The 27826-nt window shown below is 41.9% G+C and overlaps 1 protein-coding gene across 3 annotated transcripts; it reads left to right on the top strand.

The window, feature by feature from the left end:
- On the top strand, nt 1-27149 carry LOC121864650. Of its 3 annotated transcripts, none has more exons than XM_042363774.1 (4): nt 1-271; nt 15829-16008; nt 23174-23257; nt 26235-27149. In XM_042363774.1, exons 1-3 carry the CDS (start codon nt 95-97, stop codon nt 23249-23251), a joined length of 435 nt encoding a protein of 144 aa, XP_042219708.1. In that variant the 5' UTR covers nt 1-94; the 3' UTR covers nt 23252-23257; nt 26235-27149. The 3 variants fall into 3 exon arrangements, with proteins under 3 accessions (XP_042219708.1, XP_042219706.1, XP_042219707.1); XM_042363772.1 differs by lacking the exon at nt 23174-23257 and adding an exon at nt 21780-21911; XM_042363773.1 differs by lacking the exon at nt 23174-23257 and adding an exon at nt 19094-19162 and having other exon boundaries at nt 2-271.
- The last annotated feature ends 677 nt before the right edge of the window (nt 27150-27826 follow it).

Below are 27826 nucleotides of genomic sequence, written 5' to 3'. Positions count from 1 at the left end.
CACCGGATCCACCTTGCCAGTGTTGCCCCGAAAGCCAGCGCGCGTGCACCTCCTTTCTGTCACTGCCACCGTCGCTACACTCGTTGTCGTCATCATGAGCTGGCCATCTGCATACGGCTACAAGTACACCCCCATCGGCCTCCGCCAGAGGGAGAAGAAGGATGACTCCTCGGGGACTCGCTCCATCTGCACCACCGTCCACCTGCCACAGGGCGGACACCTCCTCGACATTGAGAGGCAGTATGGCATCGACGGCTCCATGTCCAAGCGGGTGAGTGAGTCCAACACATGTAACACAGCTGGAGGGGACGGCTGCTACAGCAACACCGCCCGCCCTCAACACCTACAACGACAATATCTATTTATTTTCTATTTTTTGTCCCAACTCTCTTTAGGAACGCCATAGACGTCCCTATGGCCTTCTTTGACTAATAAAAATATTCATGTTGTAAAAGGCATGGGTTGAATTACAGTGAAGCTCACTGAACGTAACTGTCGACAGCAGCAGCTTCAACAGTGCAACAGTGAAATTAAGACGATACTGTACCATCGAATTGTGAAATACAAGAAACTCATAACGCGTTATAAGCGGTTTGTTGAAGGAATCTATAAGTTTACTTACCAACGAAATATTATGTTTGCTCTTCATAGATAACACGACAACGCTAGAAAACTGCCCTCGAGCCTTACAGTTGTGACGGGCTCGGTGTACAGTGTGAGATAAAACACCGAGAACGTGTGTGTTGTTTATCTAACCTGAACATTGTCTCCAGTACCCAGTGTGTTTCTCTACAGTCACGTGTACTATAGTAAAACTGTTGACATATCACCACTCCTCTCTTAACGCACACATTGTCACGATATACAACATACATCACAGATCTTGCCTTCCTCACTACAGAGAAGAAGTTGTTTAGATGTTACTAGAAAACAATAAATGCTGATACCATTCTTTATGACGTCATCCAGTTCCATGTTAACTGAACCCCCAAGAAAACTTTTGATTTCTTTCGTAAGAATAATTGTTTATGTAGAAGAATAACAACACACAGTTAACTTGGTGATGAAACGAACATTTTTCTTCCAAAGTTGAGTTAATGAAGTGTTCAATAGAAATGAGGTTAATGTAAGTTTTAAGGACTTGTTTAAGCTGAGGTTCGTTTTATTTTTGTATAAAGACCCAGAATGTTCTTATTCAAGGTGAGAAGATGTTGTTTAACACTTTGAATACGATTATTTAACACTTTGAATACGATTATTTAACCCTTTGATTATGACGGCTTAACCCTTGGATTACGATGACTTAACCCTTTGAGGTCGATGACTTAACCCTCCAGGTGTCATCGGGTTAACAAGATAGAACTTAGCGGGTGGAGGCGAGACGTGGGTGGTGAAGTGATAGATATGTGACACTGGCCAGAGGCAGACTGTCGGTGCACACAAGCTGGATATATATGGAATTTAATCGCTAATTTCTCTCTAAAATATCTAAATAAAATCCGGTCATAATTCAATAAATACATAAAAAGTCAATACGAATAATAAATATAATAGTATTAGATTCCATGGTAAATTCCTGTGAGGTGTCAACGGAGGCGTTCCGATCCCCTTAAAGTATTTTAATTATGAACTCGGAGTTTCATTCACACACATATAAATACAATAGCTGAATTTAATGAATTTGATGTGCCATTTGAACGTCCAGCTACACTGTGGAAAATACAAAACAGAAAATTAAAAAAATGAAGCGAATGTCGTCACAGATATCGCACGATGTAGAGTACCACGGAGGTTCTCAATGACGGGAAAATTTATGTTTAATGAAATTGGTAGACGAACGTTCCTAATTCTTTACTATTATGACGTTGAAGTAAATAAGGTATACATAATTTATTATACGGGAAAATATACGAATACCAGATGACGTATTGATGTTGTGTCTGTGATCCAACAACAATGATCTTTAAGCGGATAGGAGAGGTCCAGGATAGGAGAGGTCCAGGATAGGAGAGGTCCAGGATAGGAGAGGTCCAGGATAGGAGAGGTCCAGGATAGGAGAGGTCCAGGATAGGAGAGGTCCAGGATGGGAGAGGTCCAGGATAGGAGAGGTCCAGGGGAGAGGTCCAGGATGGAGAGGTAGGAGAGGTCCAGGGAGAGGTCCAGGAGGTCCAGGATGGAGAGGTCCAGGATAGGAGAGGTTAGGAGAGGTCCAGGATAGGAGAGGTCCAGGATAGAGAGGTCCAGGATAGGAGAGGTCCAGGATAGGAGAGGTCCCAGGATAGGAGAGGTCCAGGATAGGAGAGGTCCAGGATAGGAGAGGTTCAGGATAAGAGAGGTCCAGGATAGGAGTGGTCCAGGATAGGAGAGGTCCAGGATAGGAGAGGTCCAGGATAGGAGAGGTCCAGGATAGGAGAGGTCCAGGCTAGGAGTGGTCCAGGATAGGAGAGGTCCAGGATAGGAGAGGTTCAGGATAACAGAGGTCCAGGCTAGGAGTGGTCCAGGATAGGTGACGTTAGGGAATAAAAAAGTCGAAATTACTTAATCAATCACCAAAGGTTCTCGTCGAGGTTGGTCGTGGGGAGAGAAGTTCTGATTAACGAGATGGACGAGAGGAACACAGACAGACAGACAGACAGACAGACTTAAAGGCTGGGTATGTGATGTCTACTCGGAATCATGTGTAAAAGGTTATCAACTAACGAAGACGATAATAACAATAATAAGAGTGATAATTATAGAATTTGGAATATTAAGAATAATAACGAAAAACAAATTATGACAATAATAATAAATAATTGTGCATAATAACAATGAAAATGCTAACATATATAATGAAGATAATAAAAATAACCTTTTTAGTAGTTTATGTATTTAACTTAGTCAGATATGTAAGAAAAAATATTAACAGTCCCCAGTTCATCCAGTCTCACTATAAAACTATTTCTTAATCAGTTTTTCGTCTCCTTGTGAGTGTTCCGAGCATCTGACATCATCTGGGAAGGATTACCGAGCCTTGGCATGTGACCACAGGTTCCTATATGACAAATTTACACATTATGCAGTTAGTAAAGTCTTCGATAAAGGAATAAATATAATATATACTGACGTGATAGACATTAGACAGAGAAAAGAGATAAAGATAGAATTATAATTATCAGTTGATAGTTTTATATACGTAAATTGTTCTGTGGTGGTAGGGAAGGTCGTGATTGTGGTGAGAAGTGTTGGTGGTAGGGAAGTCGTGATTGTGGTGAGAAGTGGTGGTGGTAGGGAAGATCGTGATTGTGGTGGTGGTTGGGGAGGTCGTGATTGTGGTGAGAAGTGGTGGTGGTAGGGAAGTCGTGATTGTGGTTAGTGGTGGTGGTGGTGGTAGGGAAGGTCGTGATTGTGGTGAGAAGTGGTGGTGGTAGAGGAGGTCGTGATTGTGGTGAGAACTGGTGGTGGTAGAGGAGGTCGTGATTGTGGTGAGTAAAACTTTCTAGAGGGAAGAAAATAAACATCTGTGATTATTACGAGAATAAATGACCAAAAAAACAACAAATACGAAAGAGAAAAAATAACAAGATAGATTAAAAATAAAAATTAATAAGGTAAATAATAATAATAGTGAATGGAGGAGAAAAGACGATTGGAAGTAACTAATGGTGATGAGGGAGTGAAGGAGGAAGAGAAAGAGGGAGGGAGGAAGGAGGAAGAGAAAGAGGGAGGGAGTGAAGGAGGGAGAGAAAGAGGGAGGGAGGAAGGAGGAAGAGAAAGAGGGAGGGAGGAAGGAGGAGAGAAAGAGGGAGGGAGTGAAGGAGGGAGAGAAAGAGGAAGGAGGGAGGGAAAAGGGACATTAGATGAAAAGTAGAGTGAAATAATTAAGGATAAAGGAGAATAGGAAGAAGGATAGTAAGGGAAGAAGAGAAGGGAAGGAAGGACTAGAAGAAGGGCAGGAAATGTATGATAAGGATAAAGGAGGATAGGAAAGCAGCCAGCGATAACGAAGGAAGGAGAGAGAGAGAGGAAGATGGATGAGATGAATGAGTGTAGTGGCTAGTCGAGGATAAAGGAGGATAAGAAGGAATTAGAGGTAACGAGGGAAAGGAGGAAGGAAGGAATGAAGGAGAGGGTGGGGGCTGTAGCGAGTGCGGCAGAGAGGCTCTGAACGGGGGCTGCTATTTCTGTTTCCTCCCTCTTCTCCCTCACACCTTCCTTGCCACCCCTCCTCCTCCCTCCCTCCCTCCTTCCTTCCCTCCCCTCCCCTCTCCCCCTCTCCACTACCACCACTACTGACATTCCCACTCTACCACAGGTAATCCCCACAACACCCTCTTACTCTCACCACACAAACTAATCCTCACCTCCCTCACCACACCCCTCCTTCACCCCCTCACCACACCTCCCACCCCTCCCTCACCACACCCCTCCTTCACCTCCCTCACCACACCCCTCCTTCACCCCTCCTTCACCCCTCCCTCACCCCTCTCCCTTGCACTAGGACCATCTTACTCTTATCACCAGTCACCTCTACTCTACATTCCCCAGAGACTCGTGTCAGGAGTCACACATCATAGGAATAATATTTTGTATAATTTAGCGATGTATCTAATCTATCTAATCCATTATTATATCGTTCTTTCTATTCCTCTATCTACGTATACATCAAGGGAAGAGGAGGAGAGGAGAACAAGAGAGAGAAGAATAAAATAAGGAGAGATTGTGCCAGGGTTCATTATGTGCAGAGATTGTTTTGTTTTTGTTTCTAGACACTGAGAGAGTTATTGTGTCATCTCGCGCCTCTTGTGATTGTTGGAGAGAGAATCTATCCGGGCAAAAGGCTCGTTACAGGGGTCATAGCAGCAAAAGATGTACTGTAGTGAGAATTATATCATGTTTCAATATTATATAACCCCAATACAACGTCTCTTTCCTTACGGGGTTTCCTCCCATCAGTAAGTGAACAAAATATATTCGACGTCTTCTACTGTATATGTAACACGTACTTTATATCGTTCCTGGATACGTAAATAACATCGGCTTTAGTTCACGTTACTCTACGCCACGTGAGATAAAGATTATTATTATTATTATTATTATTATAATTATTATTGTTATTATTATTATTATGAATAGTTCAAGACATATATGAGAATATTAATTGGTTTTAAGTATATTCTGAACCTTTACGACTGCATCCTAAGTTAACCTAAGAGACGACAGACCTAAACTGAATCAGGTGTGTCGGGGAACTGACTTTGGATTTTCAACACCTTACGAACTCACGGTTGAAATCACATGAGCTTTATAACAGAGAAAACATTGTGTGTCTTGAAGAGTGTTCCAGTGAAGTCAGTGTGTGTTATAGCGAATACCTCAGTGAAAGTATTGCATTATAGGAAGATGTCCGCTGAGCTTGGTAGGGGAGGGAGTGAGTCTGCCATCGTTATAGAGTGAAGATAAACACTAGGGAATACATGAATAAGAAGGACAATGTAGCTGGCAACCATAGTGATCTTACTAGTGCATGACCCACCCACTACCCCACCCACCCACCTACCCACTACCCCACCCACCCACCTACCCACTACCCCACACACCCACTAACACTACTACCCCACCCACCCACTTCACCACCCCACCCACCCACCACCCCACCCACCCACCACCCCACCCACCCACCACCCCACCCATCCACTACCCCACCCACCCACCACCCCACCCACCCACTACCCCACCCACCCACCACCCCACCCACCCATTATCACTACCCCACCCACCCCACCCCACCCACCTACTATCACTACCCCACCCACCCACTAACACTACCCCACCCACCCACTAACACCATTCCAACCACTCGCTACCATTACACTATCACCACGGCAACCACCCACCACCGCCACCACTTCTATTTTTAGCCACTCATGCTAAAATATTTCCGCTCGCTAAAATTCTCATTATTAACAGTATCTTAAGGTCCGCAATATAGCGTTAACAGCCACAGATATAAAGCTCAATTTCACAGCATCAACGACGCCTCGGGGAAATAGTTCATAGATCTGAGTCTCTTTAATTTCAGTAACTCATCTTGAAGAAATCATACTAATTACTATTTTCCAGGTAATCCTTCATGGTACCTGCTGAAGGAGTCACCATAGCAGTAGTCTTCAGTAGTTAACAATAGAGGTCTTACGCCCAACGAAAGCAAGTCTTAAAAATACTTCATATCAAATATCGTCAAGGAATGAGGAAGAAAATGCTCTTGTAGAATAACCCACTAGAAAGGTGGTCACACACACACACACACACACTTAAACATATACACTTAAACATACACACACACACGCGCACACTTAAACGCTTAAAACACACACACACACACACACACACACACACACACAATACACTGTTTACCCACATTTCTAGTCGGTTGTTTGTGAATTATCAGTGGGTACAGAAAGTGACTCTTGCTCTATACAATGTGCAGTTGGTGTGCGGTGTAGAGTGTGGTGTTGGGGCGAGGACCGTGGAGAGGTACAAATATGGAGTTGGTTGGTGGGGCTGACGATGATGGGGGCCTGGCGTGCCAAGAGGCCGGGGGTGGTGGTGTTGGGGGGGGCGGCTGTGTGGGGGAGAGGCAGGCAGGGGCTTCTATCTCACCACATCCACAGCCCTTAAGAACACCACCTGAAACATAAGAGATCTTTTATAAGGGAATTTGTTTAGTATGTAGGTTTAGATATTGTGTTTGGGGGGGTGATGGAAGGTGTTGCGTCTCCTGCCCCACGTCAACCAACCATATTCCAACCCCCCCGGCTCACCGCTCACAGGAGAAAAGTCGCTGAAGTATTGATTTTTTTCCGTAATATTTGTTGTTATTTGTTCAATCAAAGCTACACTCCGCTCACTACACCGAATTGTTGAGTTATAATAGACAATGCATCCTTATTGTGTCTCAGACCTCTTCTTTACTCGGCTCCCCGGGTATCTGGCATGTATGTATACTTTTTAACCCAACACACACACACACACACACACACACACACACACACACACACACAAATAAATACAAGCATAACTGTCAGAGATTCACTCGTCAAGGATCACTGCGAGGTTGAAAGTAGTAAGGGTGGGTAGTATGATGAAGCTTGAGGGTGTGGCTGTACGCACCTTACTCCGTGCCAACCTTTCCCGGCCAAGAAACTCTCCCATAACTTAGAACGAATAAATCTACTCCTTCTCCTCCTTCTTCTCCTCCTCGCCCAGTGAACGCGGAAGAGACACACACGGTTCTTTCTTGGTTCGCCTTTAGACGTGTTGACGAGTGTCGATGGTATACCGTCAAGGAGACATTTTGGCAGGATTAAACCTCTTCTGTCACTATTCCAAGCAGCTCAGGCAACGGGTCTGGCTGCCTCACTTCTACCCACATCATTCATTTCCGCGTGAGGTGTTTGTCTCAGCACTGTCCCTAATAGAACAGTCCTCGTCTAACAACCTTTCCTTATTAGTAAACTATATTGGTCACATGGTATATGACATACACTGACATTTTTCAACTGATGAAATGATCCAAAAGGCAGAATTTTGAAATCCACACCGAAGAGTTGGCTCCCTTGATGACGGGAGGACGCTGTACTGTATAAAATTGAACGGACGGCAGCCACACACCACCATTGCCGTCTAGACTACACCTTTTCACATATCCGTTGAGACATTGTTACATAACTATTTGACAAATTTCATAACCGAATGACAGAACACATATCGAATGGCAATCTAAAATAACTGTTCGTTCATGCTAACGGAAATGATTGACATAAGTTATGAAGTTGACAGACGTTAACAATAAACCGACAGTCTACATATAGTTTGAGAATGTAACAATTGGAGAATGACATACCACCAACAGTTATTTTAGATTGTCATTCGATATGTGTTCTGTCATTCGGTTATGAAATTTGTCAAATAGTTATGTAACAATGTCTCAACGGATATGTGAAAAGGTGTATCGTTCTGTAATAATTTTCGTTATTCAAATAATTTTACGTTATTAAATCATCACTTTCATTATTCACATCACCAAAACACTAAGATTTCACATTTTGACATCATGATAGTCGAGACCATTACCGTCTTTTGCTTGTTTATATCATTATTAATCAGTAGTGAAGATAATATTGCCTACATGCAGACTACTGTATGTATGGTTGACTGAGCGACGCATTGCAAGTGACCCGACTATAGGGAAACTACAAAGGGTCGCTCCTCTTCTGTAGTAAATTCCAGGATTGTTTTCTTACCGCCGATTGACACACACACACCTAATAGGTATTCACGGAACGAAAGTAGTGGGTTATAGGATCATTCAGAGTCGACAAGAGGTAACTTCTGGAAAACTGCCTAAGACGGAGAGCGTTTAGTGTCCACTGAGAAACGTAGACATTTTAGCTGACAGATGAAGAGCAAAATATTAACTACAAATAACTTACGAGTAGCGTATGTTATGAAAAAATGAGTGTAATTAACTGCCTTGTTTATAATATTTCCTGTTGCTTTTGAATACAGTAATCTCGAAACATGTCAGTTCACGCAAACAATAGACTATGGAAGGGAGGAATGAAGTATGATGGTGTGGGTAGGAAAAGTAGAAGCAGCAGCAGCAGCAGTAGGAGGAAGAGGAGCCTTTGCTGGCCTTGCCGTGTTTGGCTCTTCACCAACACTAAACTTGGCAGCTAATACTTACCTGACACCCATTTTCGGTCATGCAGGCAAGTCTTCCCTGGGCCTAGGAGCTTGGATAAGCTTAAGGACAGTCTGCTTTGATCTTAATTTTATTCAAGAGGATGTGACTCCAACTGATCTCTCACTCACCCCACGACCCACCGCACACAAAAATATACATAACGTATCTAAGAAGATGAATTTCTACGCTGGGGAGATAATATCCTTCATGGACGTATGTAATCATGATGTCTCTCTAGTTCTATATTTAGAGTACTTAAAGGATCACTCTAAGTAGACCAAGATGGACCTAATTCTCAAAGAAGCCAAAAGTGTTGAAGTAATATAGATAACGACTGGTCTATTTTTACTGTAAATTGATTTATAAGTGTTGATTCTGTAATGATTTCAGAGTTCATGAGGTGGAAAATACAATTCAATGCACTCAAAATCAAATACTGTGGAAGTCTATTCCAGGTGGATGTAAGTTATATATGGTACGACCTGTATATAAGACGCCATCTAAGAAATTATAAAATGGTCAAAAGAGTATTTTGAATTAGTGTCGCCAGATTCTCTGTTCGACGATAGATGTGAACTTATCATATTTAATAAAAATACTGACGTGCAGAGATAACACTTCACCATTAACGTCCTGAAATAGACTTGCGACACACATACAGCGTGACGTCACGAGCAGTTGCCTAATGCGTGTAGGGCAGAGTGTTATTGCCGCGGCTCGTCTGGCCGCTGGTGCCAACACTCGCTGACAGCCGCCCCCACCTGTAGCCCGAGACAGAAGAGCATCAAATGCAAGGACAGTTCGTTAGTTTTGAAGACGAGTGTAAAGTTTCCATCCCCACCTTCATATATTATTAAACATTAACCAGAAGGGCGGCCACTGTACCAACGTGAAGCCCAACGATCTTTCAGTCACCTTACATGATCGAGGCAGGACTGAGAGGTTATCTTCCCGGGCGGTGTATATAGAGTGGGTTAATGTGTCAGCTTAACACTTTAGACCATCGCCTGGGAGGATGTTGACCCAGGGTTATGACACTCGTCGGCTTCAACAGAGATATAATACCCAGGAAGCGACATGACAGACTTAGAAATATTTGCACAATGATCCTTGAATACCAACGCCGTACTTGGATGAACTTTACAACACTCGCAGTTATAACGCGGTACATGTATGGGAACATGGTGTAGTTGCGGTATTAAAGAGTATTGGGTTTGAAACAGTATAGACCATGAATGTTTTAAGTTTTTTAAAGGTGAATCTTATCTTATTTGGCCATTATCCAACCTCTCGTGGCAACCCGAGAAAAGTTAGTTAAGGCGTCATAAGAACAACATTTATTTGAGGTTTTAAAGTAATTTGCCTTTAATTTCATAATACATTAAATTCCCCACACCACCTCTGTTCTCTTTCAAATATGGGAGATGGAACCAAGAGGCAGATTACATAGTTAACCCCGAGTGACACACGATTGTTGCTGTGGTTCTTTGCTCAAGGTGTTTCAACTACCAGGATTATTTACCCTGTTCGATCTCTGTTTTGAGGATCAACAAGTATTCCGTGTGTAAGTCTAGCGGACGTGGGTGTAGCGAGTCTTGGAGGTGAGTCATAGGCCCCTGCTGGCACCGCCGCGAGTGACCACCCCACCACAAATAGATGACTATAAACGACCTCAATGTACAAAAGCAGTGAGGAGCGGTGGCGGGGCGTCACTGAGAAGGTCGAGCGATGAATACACCGACTTGTTGCGCCAAGACTTAGAGCAAAAATAGAAAGTTTCTACTAGTTTATGAGATTGTGGCTGGAGTGAGGTGGTGCTCCGGTACAACCTAATGTACTATTGTGACCACTGATGTTAATGATATTCAGACAATCAACCAAATAACATGGGCTTAGTGAGTTCTCCCAAGTAAGGGTCATTGGTAATATTTCTTCTTCTTTACATGAACCTTGAACCTTAAATAAGCAAGTCTCTTACTGTGGCAGAATATCTTCCGTACATTGCGTTTCAATTCCTTGCACAAGTACACTTTTGCTCTTCAGACACATACGTATATTTCAAGATCTTTTGGAGTATATTGTGGTTGATAGTTACAGTGTAGCTTCTAATCTTGCTTATTTTAATACCCATAATGACTCAAGAGCGTATAATGTACAGTACCAACCTAACAGGGAACACACATCAGCCTCCCACAACACTTGCTACGCGTGTTTGCCTCAGAGAGAAATGCGTATTGAGGATTTAGATGTCCCACGTCCTTGGTTGTTATGTAGAGACAGGCTGACACACTGCACAAGTCTTCTCGTAACATCAGGGAGGCTCTCTCGTTCGGGTCTCATCTGGCTTTTACCTTGTCGCCTCTTGACACATCTTACCGCACCGCATCACGTTCTCGCCACTATTTCTAGACCAGCAACCCCTGCCAGGGAGTGGGCGCCGGCCACTACATATGGTCACTTTTTTTTATGCATTATTATTCATATTTTATTTTTGTATGTTGAAAATGTCACTTCAATAGATGTCATATTGATGAATATAAAGAACCATGACATCATTTTTGTTAATATGTAGGAGAGATGTGTACTGGTTATAGAGACTACAGTATCTGATGTTTATATTCAAGACAAGTATACTGTACACAGGCCGTCAGTAAGTCATTACTCATTAATTCTAAATGAAGCCCCACATGCTACTCCCATTTATATTCAGGACAATACAATAACATTTTAAATGAATACAAGACACGATGCAGTCACAGTTTTATACATGTAACATTTCTTCCAGGATTTTGTTATATATATAATGGCAACGTTGCCATACATTTGTTTCTGATAAAATTCTCATTTTCTACAAATCAAAGATCGCTGAAAAGGATTTCGTCGACAACTATCCAAGGCGTTTTTTAACATCCATGAAATATCCTGATGCAGAGGATCCCTTTAGAACGGTGAGTGAGGGGCGTGACCGTAGTGGATGGCTCCTGTGAGGACCACCACGCCCGCCCCGCACGCCCACAACACCAACATAACTCATACTGTCTCCATAGTCGTTCTTTTGGGTCAATTTCTGACATCGTCACGACTTGTCTAATACATTTTTCTATAGTAGTTTTTTTGGTTAACGTGTTATTTAAGGTTTACAGCAGCTGCTCTAAATCACTGCAGCTGTTAACACTCGTATGATAAGCTTCACTCTACTCATTATTATGTTTCAGGTCTGCTTTCTGCTCACACGCTCTCTTGCTTATTTAGTAGTACTGACACGTTATCAAATTAACTCATTTCATTTTATATAACCAGTCATTTTATTTTCTGTATAAAATACTGTATTGTTGTTTGTTTTACTAAGCTGTAAACATCAGCAAAACTTTTTCTGTTTTGTTACTGTGTCTATCTTAGTGATTTTCCTTTAATTTCGTAGTTATTTTAATATAATTTTCTGATATACTCTTGAACAAACTTAGTATACAGTTTTGTTACATTCAACATGTTGAAATAAGAGCAGTGGAAATCCTCACTGATATAATAATATAGGGACGATACTTGGCTTTTATTCTTAGATGTGTGAGATTATGAGCCAGCTGAACACTGCCAGAGTGTAAGTATGTGTTTATGGTTGTCTTGCAGGAGGATTATTGCGGGTTCATGCCCTACACCCCATCCGTGGCGGCAGTCAGGCGTCGGCTCTAACCTCCCTCCTCCCGCACCGTCACTCTTTCTCTCTCTTTCTCTCCTTCATCCTGCCATGTTCTTCACCGCCACAATCTGAACTTTTCACGTTAAAAGAACCTGTAAAAATTGCATAAACATGCGGCACAATTACTGACGTTCGGTGTATTGGTGCTAACGATAAAAAAATTACCTAATTGATTTATATAAATATATTTTCTGTTGGCTCTAATAAGAAATAAATTATATGGGTTTATTATAGAATTATGGAGTTAGCTGACGAGGTAGACCGTGCTGTGTGTGTGTGTGGAGGTCCTGCAGCTCCTCGTCCTGGTGGTGTCCTCACTAAACTGGACTCTCACTCAGCTGAGATACAAACACTCGTATATGTCTCATAACCCCTCAGCATACCACCGTGACCACCACCAACACGTCACAATTAAAACGCAGAGATGACAACACTTGCTGTACACTCTTTTCAGGTACACAGTTGTCATTACGTGAGAAGACATAGAGAGTTTATGTTGATGAAAGGTGAGGACAGCAGGACGCGGGTTGACACACACACACACACACACACACACCTCACTCTAACCAGCTGTTTTATCATGAGATTCTATTCGTTTCTACTTATAAACTTAACGCTTGAGTTATATCCATATACATACATACATATATACATACATATACTGTGTACTATACATAATATGCAGTATATATGTATAGGTGTACTGTGTAAGTTTTATGACAAGTTGTCTTTATTTAGTTCGTATTAATGACATAAACATTATTACTTATAATTGGATTATCTTTAAGTGATCTCATTCTGTTTTTAACAACAATCTTTCGTCTCTGATTATATATTTATGTTTGGAACTAATTTGATGTCTGTTGTTTTACTTGACGTTTCTTTGCGATTTCTTCAATGCTTTCGGCTAATAGACTAAAGCGACAACACCAGTGTCTCCAGTAGAGCTTTAACCTTTCTCTCAGCCTCTCCTTGTGGCTTCCAAAGTAGAGGTTCCAATGCTTTTCTTCTGGGTCTTTTATTCCTGCAGTTTTGTCCAAGATGTTTGATGTTCCACTTCCTCTTTAAGCATCTTTATTCTTAACTATTGTAGGTTTTTCTTCTTTCTCTTCTTCTTTAATGTCTTCTTCTTCAGTGTCTTTTTCTTCAATATTCCGCCATCTCTCAGAAGGTCTCTCTCTTGCTGTAGATGTCTCTATACTCCTTCAATGTCATTAATTTTTCATCCATCCATCCATAACACAACCCAAACTCTCCTCATCTACAGCTACCTCTAGTCTCCTTCAGTATTATCCTTTCTTTCTACAGTAGTATCTTATCCTCAAGTAGTTCTCCTGTCCGCCCTTTAACTTACTTTACTGTGTTCATCACCCACGTCCACGCCGGAGAGGATACAGTGTCCGTCACTGCTGGACTTTAGGCTTCACACAACCTTGTGAGTTGTGGTTCTGTGTGTCGCCTGTTGTATGTTGTGGCGCTCAACTTGGTCTAGCATTATTTTTTAACCTTTAAATTCTCTCCTCTCACCCACCATCTCCCCCCACCTGAGGCCCTACACCCCTCTCTCCCTCACTCTCTACAACGCTAATGACGAACAGGATACAGTTTAATCCCTGAACGTGAACCATCTTCTTGTGGTGAAGAGTCTCGCCCTCAAGCAACTAGACACCTGACACTGTAAATAACATAGATGACACACCTGCTGGTGCTCACACTAGTACCCGCGACTGACACCTGTTGATACTCTTAAAGGCCAACTCTGATTTACTTTCTTTGTGAGTGTCATAACTTTGAAGAATCAGTAATGGAGTCTGATAGTTCAAAACAATCCCATAACAATACGTGATTGATCAATGAGCCCCAGTCCTAATAGGCCCCAGTCCTAATAGGCCCCAGTCCTAATAGGCCCCAGTCATAATAGGCCCCAGTCCTAATGGGCCCCAGTCCTAATAGGCCCCAGTCCTAATGGGCCCCAGTCATAATGGGCCCCAGTCATAATGGGCCCCAGTCATAATGGGCCCCAGTCATAATGGGCCCCAGTCATAATGGGCCCCAGTCATAATGGGCCCCAGTCATAATGGGCCCCAGTCATAATGGGCCCCAGTCATAATGGGCCCCAGTCATAATGGGCCCCAAAATTGACAGAACCCAGTCCTAATGATTAAGGTCGGTTGAACCTTTTAAGACCAATGTACAACCTGGACTATAAGGCACCACTAAGCTTGTTTCTTTGTGTTCCTAATTATCTAAATGAAACATCCATAGACGAAATACTTATGATCAGTAATATAAACTTACGCATGTCCAACACCAGTGCCTAGGTCACCCCAGCCTAGGGTCGCATCTCACCGCCTCAAAGGATTTTTGCCTAACAATAACAATGGTCTCTTTCACCATTTTTTCTCTCGGGCATTTTCCTTCCCATTTTCTTCCGAGAATGACTGCTTGCAACCTCTGCATGAATTTTGTTTTGATTTTGCATTTCTGTGTTTTTATTGCAGTGTGACACCGCCTTTTGTTGTGCTTCAGTTAATATTCGTCATTATTTCATTATATTAACGTTCGGCCATTTTGGATATCATGGTCATTCGTTACTTATGTTCACTAACAAATGTAACCAACTTGGGCTTAAGTTAAATTAGTCACCTTCCTTGTACTTCACAGATACAACATTGTGTTTTCCAGAGAAATATTCAGCGATTTACATTCAAGTTCTTCTGTTTTAAAAATTAAATGCCACGACATTATTACCTCTGTGTCGTCAATATATTCTTCAAGGGGTGAAAGGCCTCCATTAATGTACTACACCATTACAAGTGGTGGCTGGGCATTCCTCTCCATACTATTGTTGTTCTTAATGTAATCGTCGCTTTTAATATTGTTATTATCACTCCTATTATTATAATTGTAATTATTTTTATTAGAACTGTTATTGTTGTTATACCAAGTTGTGTATCAGAATTTAGTTATCATCTCCCACACCTGCCTTATACACCATGCAGGTCAAAGAATCATTCATACTCTGTTTTCACCAGTGTATCATTCTGGTCGTCGTGATGTTCAGTCAGTCAGTTAGAATGTTTCATGGACGTGACCTCTGCCGTCCTGTTCGACTGAAGGTGACTTTTGGATGGGTTCTGAGTGACCTTGGACGTGACTCTTAATGGACTATGACCTTTGATTTGAATCTTCCATCGATGTGACTACTATCGGCCGTCTCCACTATTGGCTGTGACGCTCACTGACCTCTGACCTAGCTATAACCATTCATAATCTACATCACACCTACATAACTTGCGAAGCGGTGGTGGTGGTAGTGGTGATAGTAGTTAACTCTGCCTTTAACCATTGAACAAAGGCTACTTTACCCCCTGTTGTGCTGACCTTGAGATTGGTGTTGCAGGAGACGCAGAACATGGAGCCCTCCTCCGTGCCCCCTGTCATCCGGCCACCCATCAGGGCCTCCTCGCCGATGAACCCAGACTTCGAGATGCCACGAGCCCTTACCAGCCCCTCTGATTTCGAGCGACAGGCTGATGACATCATTGCTAACTTCCGCGCCAGACAGGGAATGCCCCTGGAGGTGAGTACCGGAGGGTGGTGCAGGCAGGAGTGAAGGGGGAGAGAAAACAAGTGAGGGAGAGGTCTGTAAGAGGGAGTGAATGAAGAGAAATGGTTAGGAGAAGAATTAGATGGAGATGGCAGCGTGAGGGAGGTCAGAGTGTGCCTCGTAGGGTGATGGAGGAGAGTGAGGGAGAGGAAACAGCTTGAAGGAGAAGAAACTGAAGAAGAATGGACATGGGAAGATAGATACGAAAATAAATTTGAAAGGAAGTTGGGAAGAGGGCGATAGAAGGGGAGGAAATGAAATAGATTGAGGAATAAAAAGAAGAAAAATGATGGCATAAGAGATGTACTAAAGAGAGATGATGGGCCGACATAAAGAGGAAAGCAAGAGGATAGAATGAGAGGTACAAGGAGGGAGGATGAAAGTATGAGAAATGAAAGGGGAGAGAAACGATAGATGAAGAGGGAGAAGACGAAAGAACGGAAAGTGGAAATAATTATACTTAAGCTGTCATTATTGTGTTCTATATGGAGTGTTGTAGCTGTCAGGGTCTTTATCCATCTTTAAATATCAAGGTGTTAATTACATTTTCAACCTTAAACATTTTCTTAAAGTTCAAGAATGATTATGATTGTCTTTGCCTTATGATTTAACAAATTAATGTTAGTTATTAAAGAATTATTTAGTCATACAGGTGCGCAAAGAACAGGATTCCATTGCCACTGAGAGATTGTGTCCAGGTTAATTGACATAGATCACCTGAAGACTTTCCCGTTAGCTTATTTCACCTGAACATTAACCTAACCTAACCTAACCTAACCTAACCTAACCTAACCCTATCCTTCCAAATAGTCTGAGGGTGGTAAATCTTTAGGTGAAATAAGCTTTGGGGAGAATCTTCAGGTGATGCATTGTTTTATTATAAGATGTTCTACTTTAATCTTTACTGAAATCTTGCATTATATTATGTGAAGGAGCGAGGTAACAGGCAGGGATCCACTGAGAACTAAAATCCAGGAAATTTCACTGAGGAAAAGTGGGAGACGAATAAGAGTCCTAAAAATTCTCCAGGCGATCTTGATGTTGACTCGAGGATTAACTGTGTTTTATATTTACCCAAGAACCAGATTAAACCCCTTTATAAACCCTTTAAATGGCCAGTTCACAAGACTAGTTAAGACCCTTGTATTATCCCTAGAACCAGTAATTTGGGGACACTAAGACCCCATACACCACAAGACTAGTAAAGTCATCAGTGTTAATCGAAGTCCTGTAAATACACGTGTATAATAAGTCAGATTATAACTATACTCCTATTATTAACGTCACTAAGATCTATTAACACACAAGTAAAAGAAGATGTGAATATACACTCAGATAATACAAGGATATAGACTCATACACCAACGTCAAGAATTAAGGTCTACTGTATTAATAAAACAATATAAAACCGATTGTATCCCGTATATGGCCAATTAACAAAGCATTTCAAATCCATTTATAACCCCCACCCCTTCAAAACAAACCCCCCAACCCCTCCAGAAGGCAAGGTAAGCCCTCCACCCCCAACAACCATGCAGACCTCTCTCCCCCACCCTCCCCGAGCCTAGACGTTGGCGGCGAGATGGACAATCAGCTCTTGAGGTCGTTCACTTGGGTGAGACAACAACCACCCCTTAATGACAGGGAACAAACGCACCTCTTGATTATGTCATTCAATATAAATATTATTATTTTTGTTTTCATTTTAAAGATAAAATTTAAATCTTAAGTTAGTGTGTAAACGGAGAAATTAATTCTTCATTAACGTTAATCTGATTAGAAAATGAGGTTAAATATCGGTGTTTTTAAGGCGTTTTGGTCAGCTAACATTAAGGAGAATATGACCATAGGAAACAATAAAATTATTGATTTTGAGGAATTCTTGACCTCATTATAAATACAATGTATTAATGAACTTCCGTATAAAGGGGCGTTGTTTCTCTTGTAGCTCAGGGTGTCATCTTATGTGCAGATTAAACTTAATGTATACTTAGAGTGTAATAAACAGACAGACAGACACAGACATGTATTCAGTAAAATCGTCACCCCTAGATGTGTATTTCTAGTTGTATGGCTAACACGAGGAATCACAGTTGGTGGGAGTTGCACAAAGTGACTCTCCATGAACGCTTTACGGCTACTCAGGCTTCCCTTCCCTCCCCAGCATGAAGGCCACACCTGACCCTCACATGCCAGTATCACGTATAGTATACAGTATAGCTACTAGTAAATCCCTCAGTATAATGATTCAATACTTCCCATTTTGGTCCAATGTGACTGAGTCCTCCAGATGTGAGGAGTTCTAATCATGGCGTTGGTAACTTGGGAATAAGATAATTTATCCCTTATAGGTACTGTAAGAGAAAATAACCTAATGCTGCTGCCATCTATTTTTATGGTGGTGAGAAGGGATGGATTCCAACCAGGACCTGCTCGTGCTTCTTCTCAAAACTACTCTTTGCCTGAGACTTAGGACTTTGGTTTGTGGGACTTCGCTGCTATCACGTGAAGGATCCTAGATTAAATGTAGGTCCTGTGAGGCCTTGGCCCCTTGTCGAGTTATTTTTTCTTGTGGTTTTTCTGCTTTTTCTTTTTCAAATAGTGAGAGCCTTAAGCAGTGTCCCTTTAACGCACCAAACTCTGTTGCTTGGTAAATAATTCTAACTGTTGAATGATCTTTTATCTATCTGTGTACAAGAGTGCTTTGTCACGAGATAAATTGATCATTGACCGAAAGAGAAAACACTGAGGTAGCGTTTACCTGTGTGAGTGTGTGAGTGTGTGTGAGAAAGAGAAAATAGATAAACAGAAAAAAAGACAATAAGAATACACACTTAATAATAGAAGACAAACAGCTGAGATTATTTAAAAACCCACTTAAAGGAATAATGATACCTGGAAAACGGTACTCATCTGCAGCATGTAAACTAGCAATGTATACTGAAGGTGTCCCGCTTGCCTCACCCAGTGAACGACCACACTGTTCTCCGCTCAACTTCCTAGGGCAGCCCACCGCCCCATAATTATTGCTCTTATAGTCTCAAGTCCCTCTTTCCAGTCGGCCCGGGAGGCGATCCAGTATCTGGACGACACTTACGGCAAATACTCAAGCAGCTTGCGTCGGGAGGTACCGGCCATGTCTGCTCTCTATACCGTTATCTTTTTATTTATCACTTATTCGTTTATTTACTTGCTTATGTTTTCGTTTATAGCGCTGATTTTTTTTTTACTAGATGGGTTGATTAAGCAGCATGTGGAAGGCTGTAACACACAAACACACCCCTAACACAAGACGCTCTTCCCCACGACAGAAGACGTGCAGGTCTAGGATCAAAGTTGTCAGTGCTCGCACCGCTCCTGGGATATGATGGTTTTATTAAAGTGTTCACAGGTCACTGAGCCTCAGGGAAGTACAACTGTCACTTGCAGAAAGTACCGTAAATTTTGTCTGAAATCCATCAATCAATGAGATTCTTGATTTTAAAGAGAATTGTAAGACAGTCAAAGCATTTTACTTTATCTTCAAAATACATATACATGTGAATTATATTTTGAATTTCCAGGCGACGAATCGATAAAATTCTTGTTTGATACGTATAGGCCTACATACAGGCCAACGTATAGGCCTACATACAGGCCTACATACTAGAGGGATCCTAAAATTTCAGCAGAAATAAAGGATATTACAAGAAATAATGTTTTAGTTGGGAAAATATGTAACTCGTCTGTTCTCATTGTTGTCTCCTTGCGAGGGTTAGCGGGCGATGCAAGGCATCCTGAGAAGACACCAGCCTGACCTAACTCCTCACTCTGTAACCTACCTCTCCATCCTTTATAAAGACCGTCTACCCTAGTTGACTCTTAACATGAACGTGTTCACTGACGACAGTGTTTCCCCACAGACTTTTGACTCTATTGGTTTATACAAGATTACATTGACTGACGATCAACAAAACACGAGATTGGATTAACTAAGTAGACTGCTTGAGGCAGAGTCTGAAAATGTTTATATTTAACCCTGGAAAGTTGACACAAGCATGAGTATTGATAAATCAAGTAAATGTGTCCCTAATATATTGACTAATACCCTGTACCAGCATCACAGTCCTCACATCTGGCTACTTTACTGAGGCAGATAGTGTACTCGTCCAGTGTATCACCAACAGTCTTGATACAGTGTAATTTGCTCCACTCGAGGTCACTACTTCGAGAATATGTTACCATAAGACAAGGTTTAGTGAGTAACATGTCCAGACGACCCTCACCTCCACATACACGCACCACCGCCCCAGACACAGTGGTGATAACCTTCCACAACGCATGGCTATCAACCCGACCACTAGTATGTTCTCCCGAGCAACAAGGAGGCATGTTAGTGTTTATCTTTGGTTATATTTTCCCAGAAACAAAAGTTTACTGAAAAAAAAACGATAAATAAAATCGTCACGAACTTCGGACTTCAGTGAGGTTGACTTGTATTTTACAAAACGCATTTTTGTTCAGTAAAGTTTCTCATTTAGTCGAAGGTGATTTTTCAAATTAGAAAAACAAGGAAAAATAGCATAAAGTTTCTCTGCCTTTTACAAAATAGAAAGTGATCTATTCTACTCTTTTTTACTGTTCCTTCCTAATGCTAGGTTACGGGAGCCCGCTCGTGATGAGAATCCTAAGGTTTTGAGAACTTTCTTTGATCCTTGACCAACTTCCTATCTCCTACGCGTGGATATTACATTATTTGTTCACCTGATTCACAATATTACCGTTTTACTTCTAATCCTTTTCCTTACAGAAATTAATGTGGCGTTTATAAATACCCAACACAGTATCAGTTGCATGTAAGTTACTGGCAGCTCTCTGGAGACTACTGTGACCCTCCCTCTCTCATGTACTCTTCTCTCTGCTGAATGGCCTGTTTATCCATGCTTCTGCGGCTGGTAGCATTGATGATGAAGCTGAGAAAGAATTAAATAGTGATGATTCTATTCCTCAGACTGTGTCGAAATTTATCTAATGGGGTTGTAGATGAGACCTCAGAATATCAAGTATATTGGGAGATTAGATTGTTTTGTTAGCCGAGGAAGAGATTCATTATTAACAGATAAATCCCTCCACAGGAACAATTTCTCACCAAATTACTGTTAACTTTTTCAGCTTTAATTATGCACATCGCCCCTTGACAATATACTTTCGTAAGTGTGCATGGAAACATAACACTTTAGTATGATTTTTATTTTGTATTCATTTCCATTTTTAATATAATGTTAGCTTTATATTCGAGATTAACCTTTAGAACTGCATCAAGGTGCATGAATCCATAATGCAGCAGAGACTACGTCATACTGAGGCAGCAGACGTGAGATTCACGTCAAGCTGTGATGTTGACGATGAACGCTCAGGGTAAGACACATTATGGTTCAATTAAACTGAGGAAACGCAGCAACGAAACACACATGAAGCTTTTGCAGTGTTCTCATGTCAATAGCAGTTAGCCTCAGCTAGTATGAATAAAGATGATGACTGATGTTCAGTTTTTAGCTGTGGTCCTTAACACGGCACTCAGGATCAGCACGACTAGCGCTGGTCTTCGAGAACATGTTAACCTTCATGGTGAGGTGTTTCGCAGTCTTTAGTAGTAGAGCGACATGCCCGGCACGTACTCTCACTCTGGACGTAAGAGAACCAGCCGACCTACTCAGTAAGAATATAGTGTGATAAGACTGCAGTTCCCCCTTGGCTCCCAACAGGCCTCCTCCTCAGCTCTTGCCACGGCGGGGGGGTCAAAGGCTTCCCTATTCTCCTCCGGCGCCGCCTTGGCCTCGACCGAGCTGAGCGCAGCAGCCAAGGAGGAGTCATCCATGTTGTCCTCAACTTCGCGGGTATGTCCTTACCACCTCCAGCAATTCCTCCGGGTGCTGGCTCTTCCAGGACACCCGCAGAGTCGTGTAGTAGCTAAAACAAGGACGGCGTTCCCTTGGACTATTATATTGTGTCATGTCCGTCTCGTTGGTGTTGTTTACTGCGGTGACTCATTAGTGCTGCCCTTCACTTCCTCACTTCTACTTCACTTTTTATCTCTTATAAAAGTTATTCCAGATTCATTAACTACTTTTCTTTCATATAATTTTCTCTCTCGGTGTCTTATTTGTTCCTTCTTGTAATATTCTTGTTTATCATGCACAGTAGTTCTGTTTCGTCGTTGTCTCCAGTCTCTGTATTTCCACGTTCTGTTAGTGTAGTTAGTTCATGTGTGCGTCGTGTGTTAGAGTAAGGACATGCACTCCTAGATCATGGTCGTGTCAATTAAAGTCCTTCGTTACGGAAATAAAGAGTCAAGTGTCTCGTATGAACGTCGTTTGTGCCACTAGTCGTCACCATCCCACTTGTCTCCGTGCACAGACGTTGCAAAGAGTGTCATCAATACATGTGTGTCTTTAGTCACACAAAACAGTCAGAAGACAACATATCCACAAAGAATGCATCTATAACAAAACCCGAGATTCACCCACCACCAACACCGAACCACTCTGGTTGCGCAAAAAATCTTTCCCATGTCTCAGTCTGTCCCACATTTAGTTATTACGTAATATATAAGTCAACCTGCGTTTCATGATCGTAAAGTCAACTTCCATTTCTTCTATTGACTGTGTTGTGTCTACACCAGCTAGCTGAGTGACGTTGTGAACATAACTCTCACTTGTCTGACTCTGTTATGGATTCTGCTGACCTTTAGCCTCTGTAGTTTTTTTGTGTAGTTGTGTTGAAGAACTAAAAAAACATAAATAAGAGTGTTAACTAATTCTACAAACTTCTGATAGTTTCAGAAAAAATAAAATGTAATATTTTTTTTAACTGCTAAATAAATTAAGTCTCTACATTAATGATCTAACTCAAGTGGATTGCAGTTCATCTTTTAGTAAAGCTTGACAACTCTCTCTGCCATAACACATCGATACTAACACCTCACACCGGAAGCTACCGCTCACAGGATGAGTATGGGGTGCACATTAAAGTAGCTGCTGTAAGCGCCACACCCGAAGGGCTTGCTGCTCTACAGGTCTCACCGTTTCTCTCACCATTTCTCCCTTAACAACAAGTGCACGATTTTTTTTTATTTCATTTTATTTTCTTTTGATTTCAGTCAGCTAACTATTACCTGCCATGGGGTTACCTTGGCGGGGAGAGGGGCCGACATTTTCTAGCTTCCACACAATATTAGCAAAAGGTGATGGGACGTCACACACGCAAGCTCTCTCTCTCTTCCATTCCTTCACATCAAGATTATTACTATCAGGAGCAGCTTTCCTGGCATCATGTTGAAGGGGATTTGATATACATTTTCACCACTAAAGTAAAAGAGGAGACAGTTAACACCGTCTCCTGCGCTCTGTAAAGATTGTTGTCAGACATTCAGATCCTCACCAACAGCGTCCACTGTAGGTAGTAATAATATGTTGTGGATTAATTGGTAGCAGAACAAGTATGTTAGTTGTAATGTTTGGGAATACTTTAGTAGACGTAAGGAACTTGACCCATTAGTGGATGAGGACCTCAGGCATGTCACCTCTAAGATGATTCACTGTTGCCAAAATGCACGTGAGTAGTGCACATAGTGTTTATATGTAGTGCTGGAGAGAGTACACACTGGGGGGTGGTACACACTACCATCACAGGTACACACTGGGTGGTGGTACACACTACCATCACAGGTACACACTGGGGGGTGGTACACACTACCATCACAAGTACACACTAAGGGGGTGGTACACACTACCATCACAGGTACACACTGGGGGGTGGTACACACTACCATCACAGGTACACACTGGGGGGTGGTACACACTACCATCACAAGTACACACTAACACACTACCATCACAGGTACACACTGGGGGTGGTACACTACCATCACAGGTACACACTGGGGGTGGTACACTACCATCACAGGTACACACTGAGGGGTGGCACACTACCATCACAGGTACACACTGGGGTGGTACACACCATCACAGGTACACACTGGGGGTGGTACACACTACCATCACAGGTACACACTGAGGGGTGGTACACACTACCATCACAGGTACACACTGGGGGTGGTACACACTACCATCACAGGTACACACTGGGGTGGTACACATTACCACAGGTACACACTGGGTGGTGGTACACACTACCATCACAGGTACACACTGGGTGGTAGTACACATTACCATCACAGGTACACACTGGGGGTGGTACACACTACCATCACAGGTACACATTGGGTGGGTACACATTACCATCACAGGTACACACTGGGGTGGTACACATACCATACACTGGGTGGTAGTACACATTACCATCACAGGTACACACTGGGGGTGGTACACATAACCATCTCAGGTACACACTGGGGGTGGTACACATGAACCATCTCAGGTACACACTGGGGGTGGTACACTACCATCACAGGTACACACTGGGGTGGTACACATTACCATCTCAGGTACACACTGGTGGTCAGGTACACACTGGGTGGTAGACACATTACCATCACAGGTACACACTGGGGGTGGTACACACTACCATCACAGGTACACACTGGGTGGTAGTACACATTACCATCACAGGTACACACTGGGGGGTGGTACACACTACCATCACAGGTACACACTGGTAGTACACATTACCATCACAGGTACACACTGGGGGTGGTACACATTACCCTCTCAGGTACACACTGGGTAGTGGTACACACTACCATCTCAGATACACCCTGGGGGTGGTACACATGACCATCTCAGGTACACACTGGGTGGTAGTACACATTACCATCACAGGTACACACTGGGGGGTGGTACACATAACCATCTCAGGTACACACTGGGGGGTGGTACACACTACCATCACAGGTGCACACTGGGGGCTGTGGTGAGAACAGTTCTCTGAGACAATCAAACACTGTGACGGTATGAACAGTTTAACAGTAACACACACACACGGGAGAGGGCGTCTAGGGGCTCCGTTAGACTATCACCGTACACTACCGTACATGTTTTCATGTACAAAGTCACGCATGCTTCACTCTGTACCATGAAAAACGTAATTAATAATACTGCCCCATGAACGCACCACAGACTCTTATAAATATCAAGTGTTCCACACTGTACCCTGTTCTACCTCGGACGTCCCAAGTGTTCCATGCTGTACCCATTTGTACCGTAGACATCCCAAGTACAATGATGGATCACTATACCATGGTATTCTGAAGATTTTAGTTTACCATAGTACACTTTGGTTGTCCAAGTGTCCCTAGCTGTGCAATATTGTACCATTAACACCTACGTGTACTATACTACACGACCCCTGGCATACAAATGGGCTTTTAGAGGTTTTTACATCATGTGTAAGACCACACTGTGACACTAGTGACCACGTCTATTGTTCTGTTCTTCACACAGTATTCGGTTTGAGAAAGTTTACTTAAAACATGAGAGTAAGTTTAGATGTAAAGTTTAAATACAGCAATTTACCCCTGTAACATAAAAGAGTAATTCATGCAACTACGTGGACAGCCAAGTGTACCTTGGTACAATTATGGACACTTGATTGCTTCATATTGCACCATCAACACCCTGGATGGCCACATTGTACCACGTATGTGTACCGTAGCATACCCTGAACATTTCACGGTACCATATCGTAGTTTAATTACAAGATGATGTCACACTGTACCGTGGACAATGTTGCCAATGTTGTCATGCACACCACACAGTCAACAACACCAGAGTTTGGATGCACTGATCACTGCATGTTACATAGTGTGTCTGCTAGTCGGTGTTGACCCGGGTTTATGTTTGGTAATGATGCTTTCTTTTTTTTGGTCTGGATCTTATGTTTTTCTTGTTTATTTTGTTTTTTGTTTTAAGGATTATTGATATTTTTCCTTAGGTAATGATTATTTATAACTATAATGCATTACTGTAGTACTTATTATAACTATAAATCTATGACATATTGTAGAGGTTTGGTAGACGTAAATGTTAATTATATTCATTTTAAAGAAACTTAATCTTCATTTCGTTGTTATTTATTAATGTGGAATACAATTGTATCGCTGTTGATTTGATAAAGTACAGTAACTATAATAAATTGTCAAGTAAAAGAGAGACACGCATTAGTTCACTACTGTTGGTGCTGATGGTCGTCTCTCCCCACAGGTCAGAAGGACACTGAGGAAGGTGGCAGAGGACGACTTCTAAATAGTTGACGAAAAAGCTCCAGAACGAAACATCCATCCCTCGATTCATCTATCAATCCATCCCCCTTTTATCCGCTAGTCCACAACAAACTGGATTTTAGGGCAACGACTGACTGCTGGTTATAAGGGCGGATCGCACGAACGATCAAACAGGCTCCTGACTTCGACGTTTTAACCGCCTATCGTCGAACGCGTTGGGCAGAGGGGTCACGGGTCTAACGACGTCTCTTCACAACTGCGAGGACGCCTCCGGAGACATTCAATAACTCTTGTTGTAATGTGTGACGCAGCCGGAGACTTGTTTACACTTGCTCTCTGGGTTCGGATGTGTTGGCTTTTTCACCCATCGGTACAGAAGCATATCACTGAAGGCTCTGTAAGTCGTCACAGGGTCTCAGGCTCCGTCACGAAAATAGAATAAAAACAAAATAAAATAAAACATAACAGCTTCACTCAGAGAAATATTAAAAAAAAGGCACAAACTCTGCTCAAAAATGGAGACTGTTTTGTCTTGTTAATTTTTGTTGAGCATTTCATACAAAAATTCCTCTTGATTAAATTTCTACAGATTTTTTTTTAAAGTTTGTATTCGAATTAATTTTAATTTAAGCTCTATCACATATATCCATAAATATTTTGTATATAACATTGGCAAACATTGGTCAAGCACTGACAGGTTTGATAAAAAAAATGGATAGGGAAAATAGGCTGTATTTTTACTCCTAGAAATTGATTTGGGTTTGTGTGTGTTGGTGTGTAACAATGTTCCTCAACACACCTATAGAACACTGACGAACAATCGTTCTATCAAAAACTGACTTAGCAGTTTTACTTTATTGTCTTTTCGTGCAGAATAAATATACACAAAGTTTAATGTCATGGTATTGTTTTCCTTCTTACCGTTAAGTAAAACTGTACCAGAAAACAGAGAAGCAAATTCGTTTATAAACACACATACATACATACATACATACATACATACATACATACATACATACATACATACAGTACATACATACATACATACATACATAAGTACGTTCATACATACATACATACATACATACATACACACACACACATACACATACATACATACATACATACATACATACATACATACAAACACACATACATACCCTTACATACATACATACATACATGCATACATAGACCAATATCCTGCTAAATCATTTGTAAGAACAAATGGTACAGCGTCAAGAGGTAATTATGGTATCACTCCCCCGATACACTGCGGTACATATAGTAACACTGTACACGAAGGCGATGAAGAGGAGCACTAATATGCCCACAGTGTAACACCTCACTAGTCTCTACAGAGGACTTCTCTGGTGATGGTAATATACTGTACCTCTAACAGCATGACCCCCGTCTGTCTCACAATAACTACAGGTTCCTTAATGTCTTCATTACCCAAAGGGAAGATAATTTACTGTAGTTCATGTTCATGCAAACACCTTGCATAGATTGCGAATCACTACAGGGCACTCCGCGTTACAGACAAAGTCTGCCATAGAGCGCTTTGTTGTC

Source organism: Homarus americanus, unplaced genomic scaffold, assembly GCF_018991925.1.
Source record: "Homarus americanus isolate GMGI-L3 unplaced genomic scaffold, GMGI_Hamer_2.0 scaffold57965, whole genome shotgun sequence".
Lineage (NCBI taxonomy): Eukaryota > Metazoa > Arthropoda > Malacostraca > Decapoda > Nephropidae > Homarus > Homarus americanus.
The sequence above is the reverse complement of the archived record's forward strand: the minus strand, read 5'-3'. Positions and strand labels throughout refer to the sequence as shown.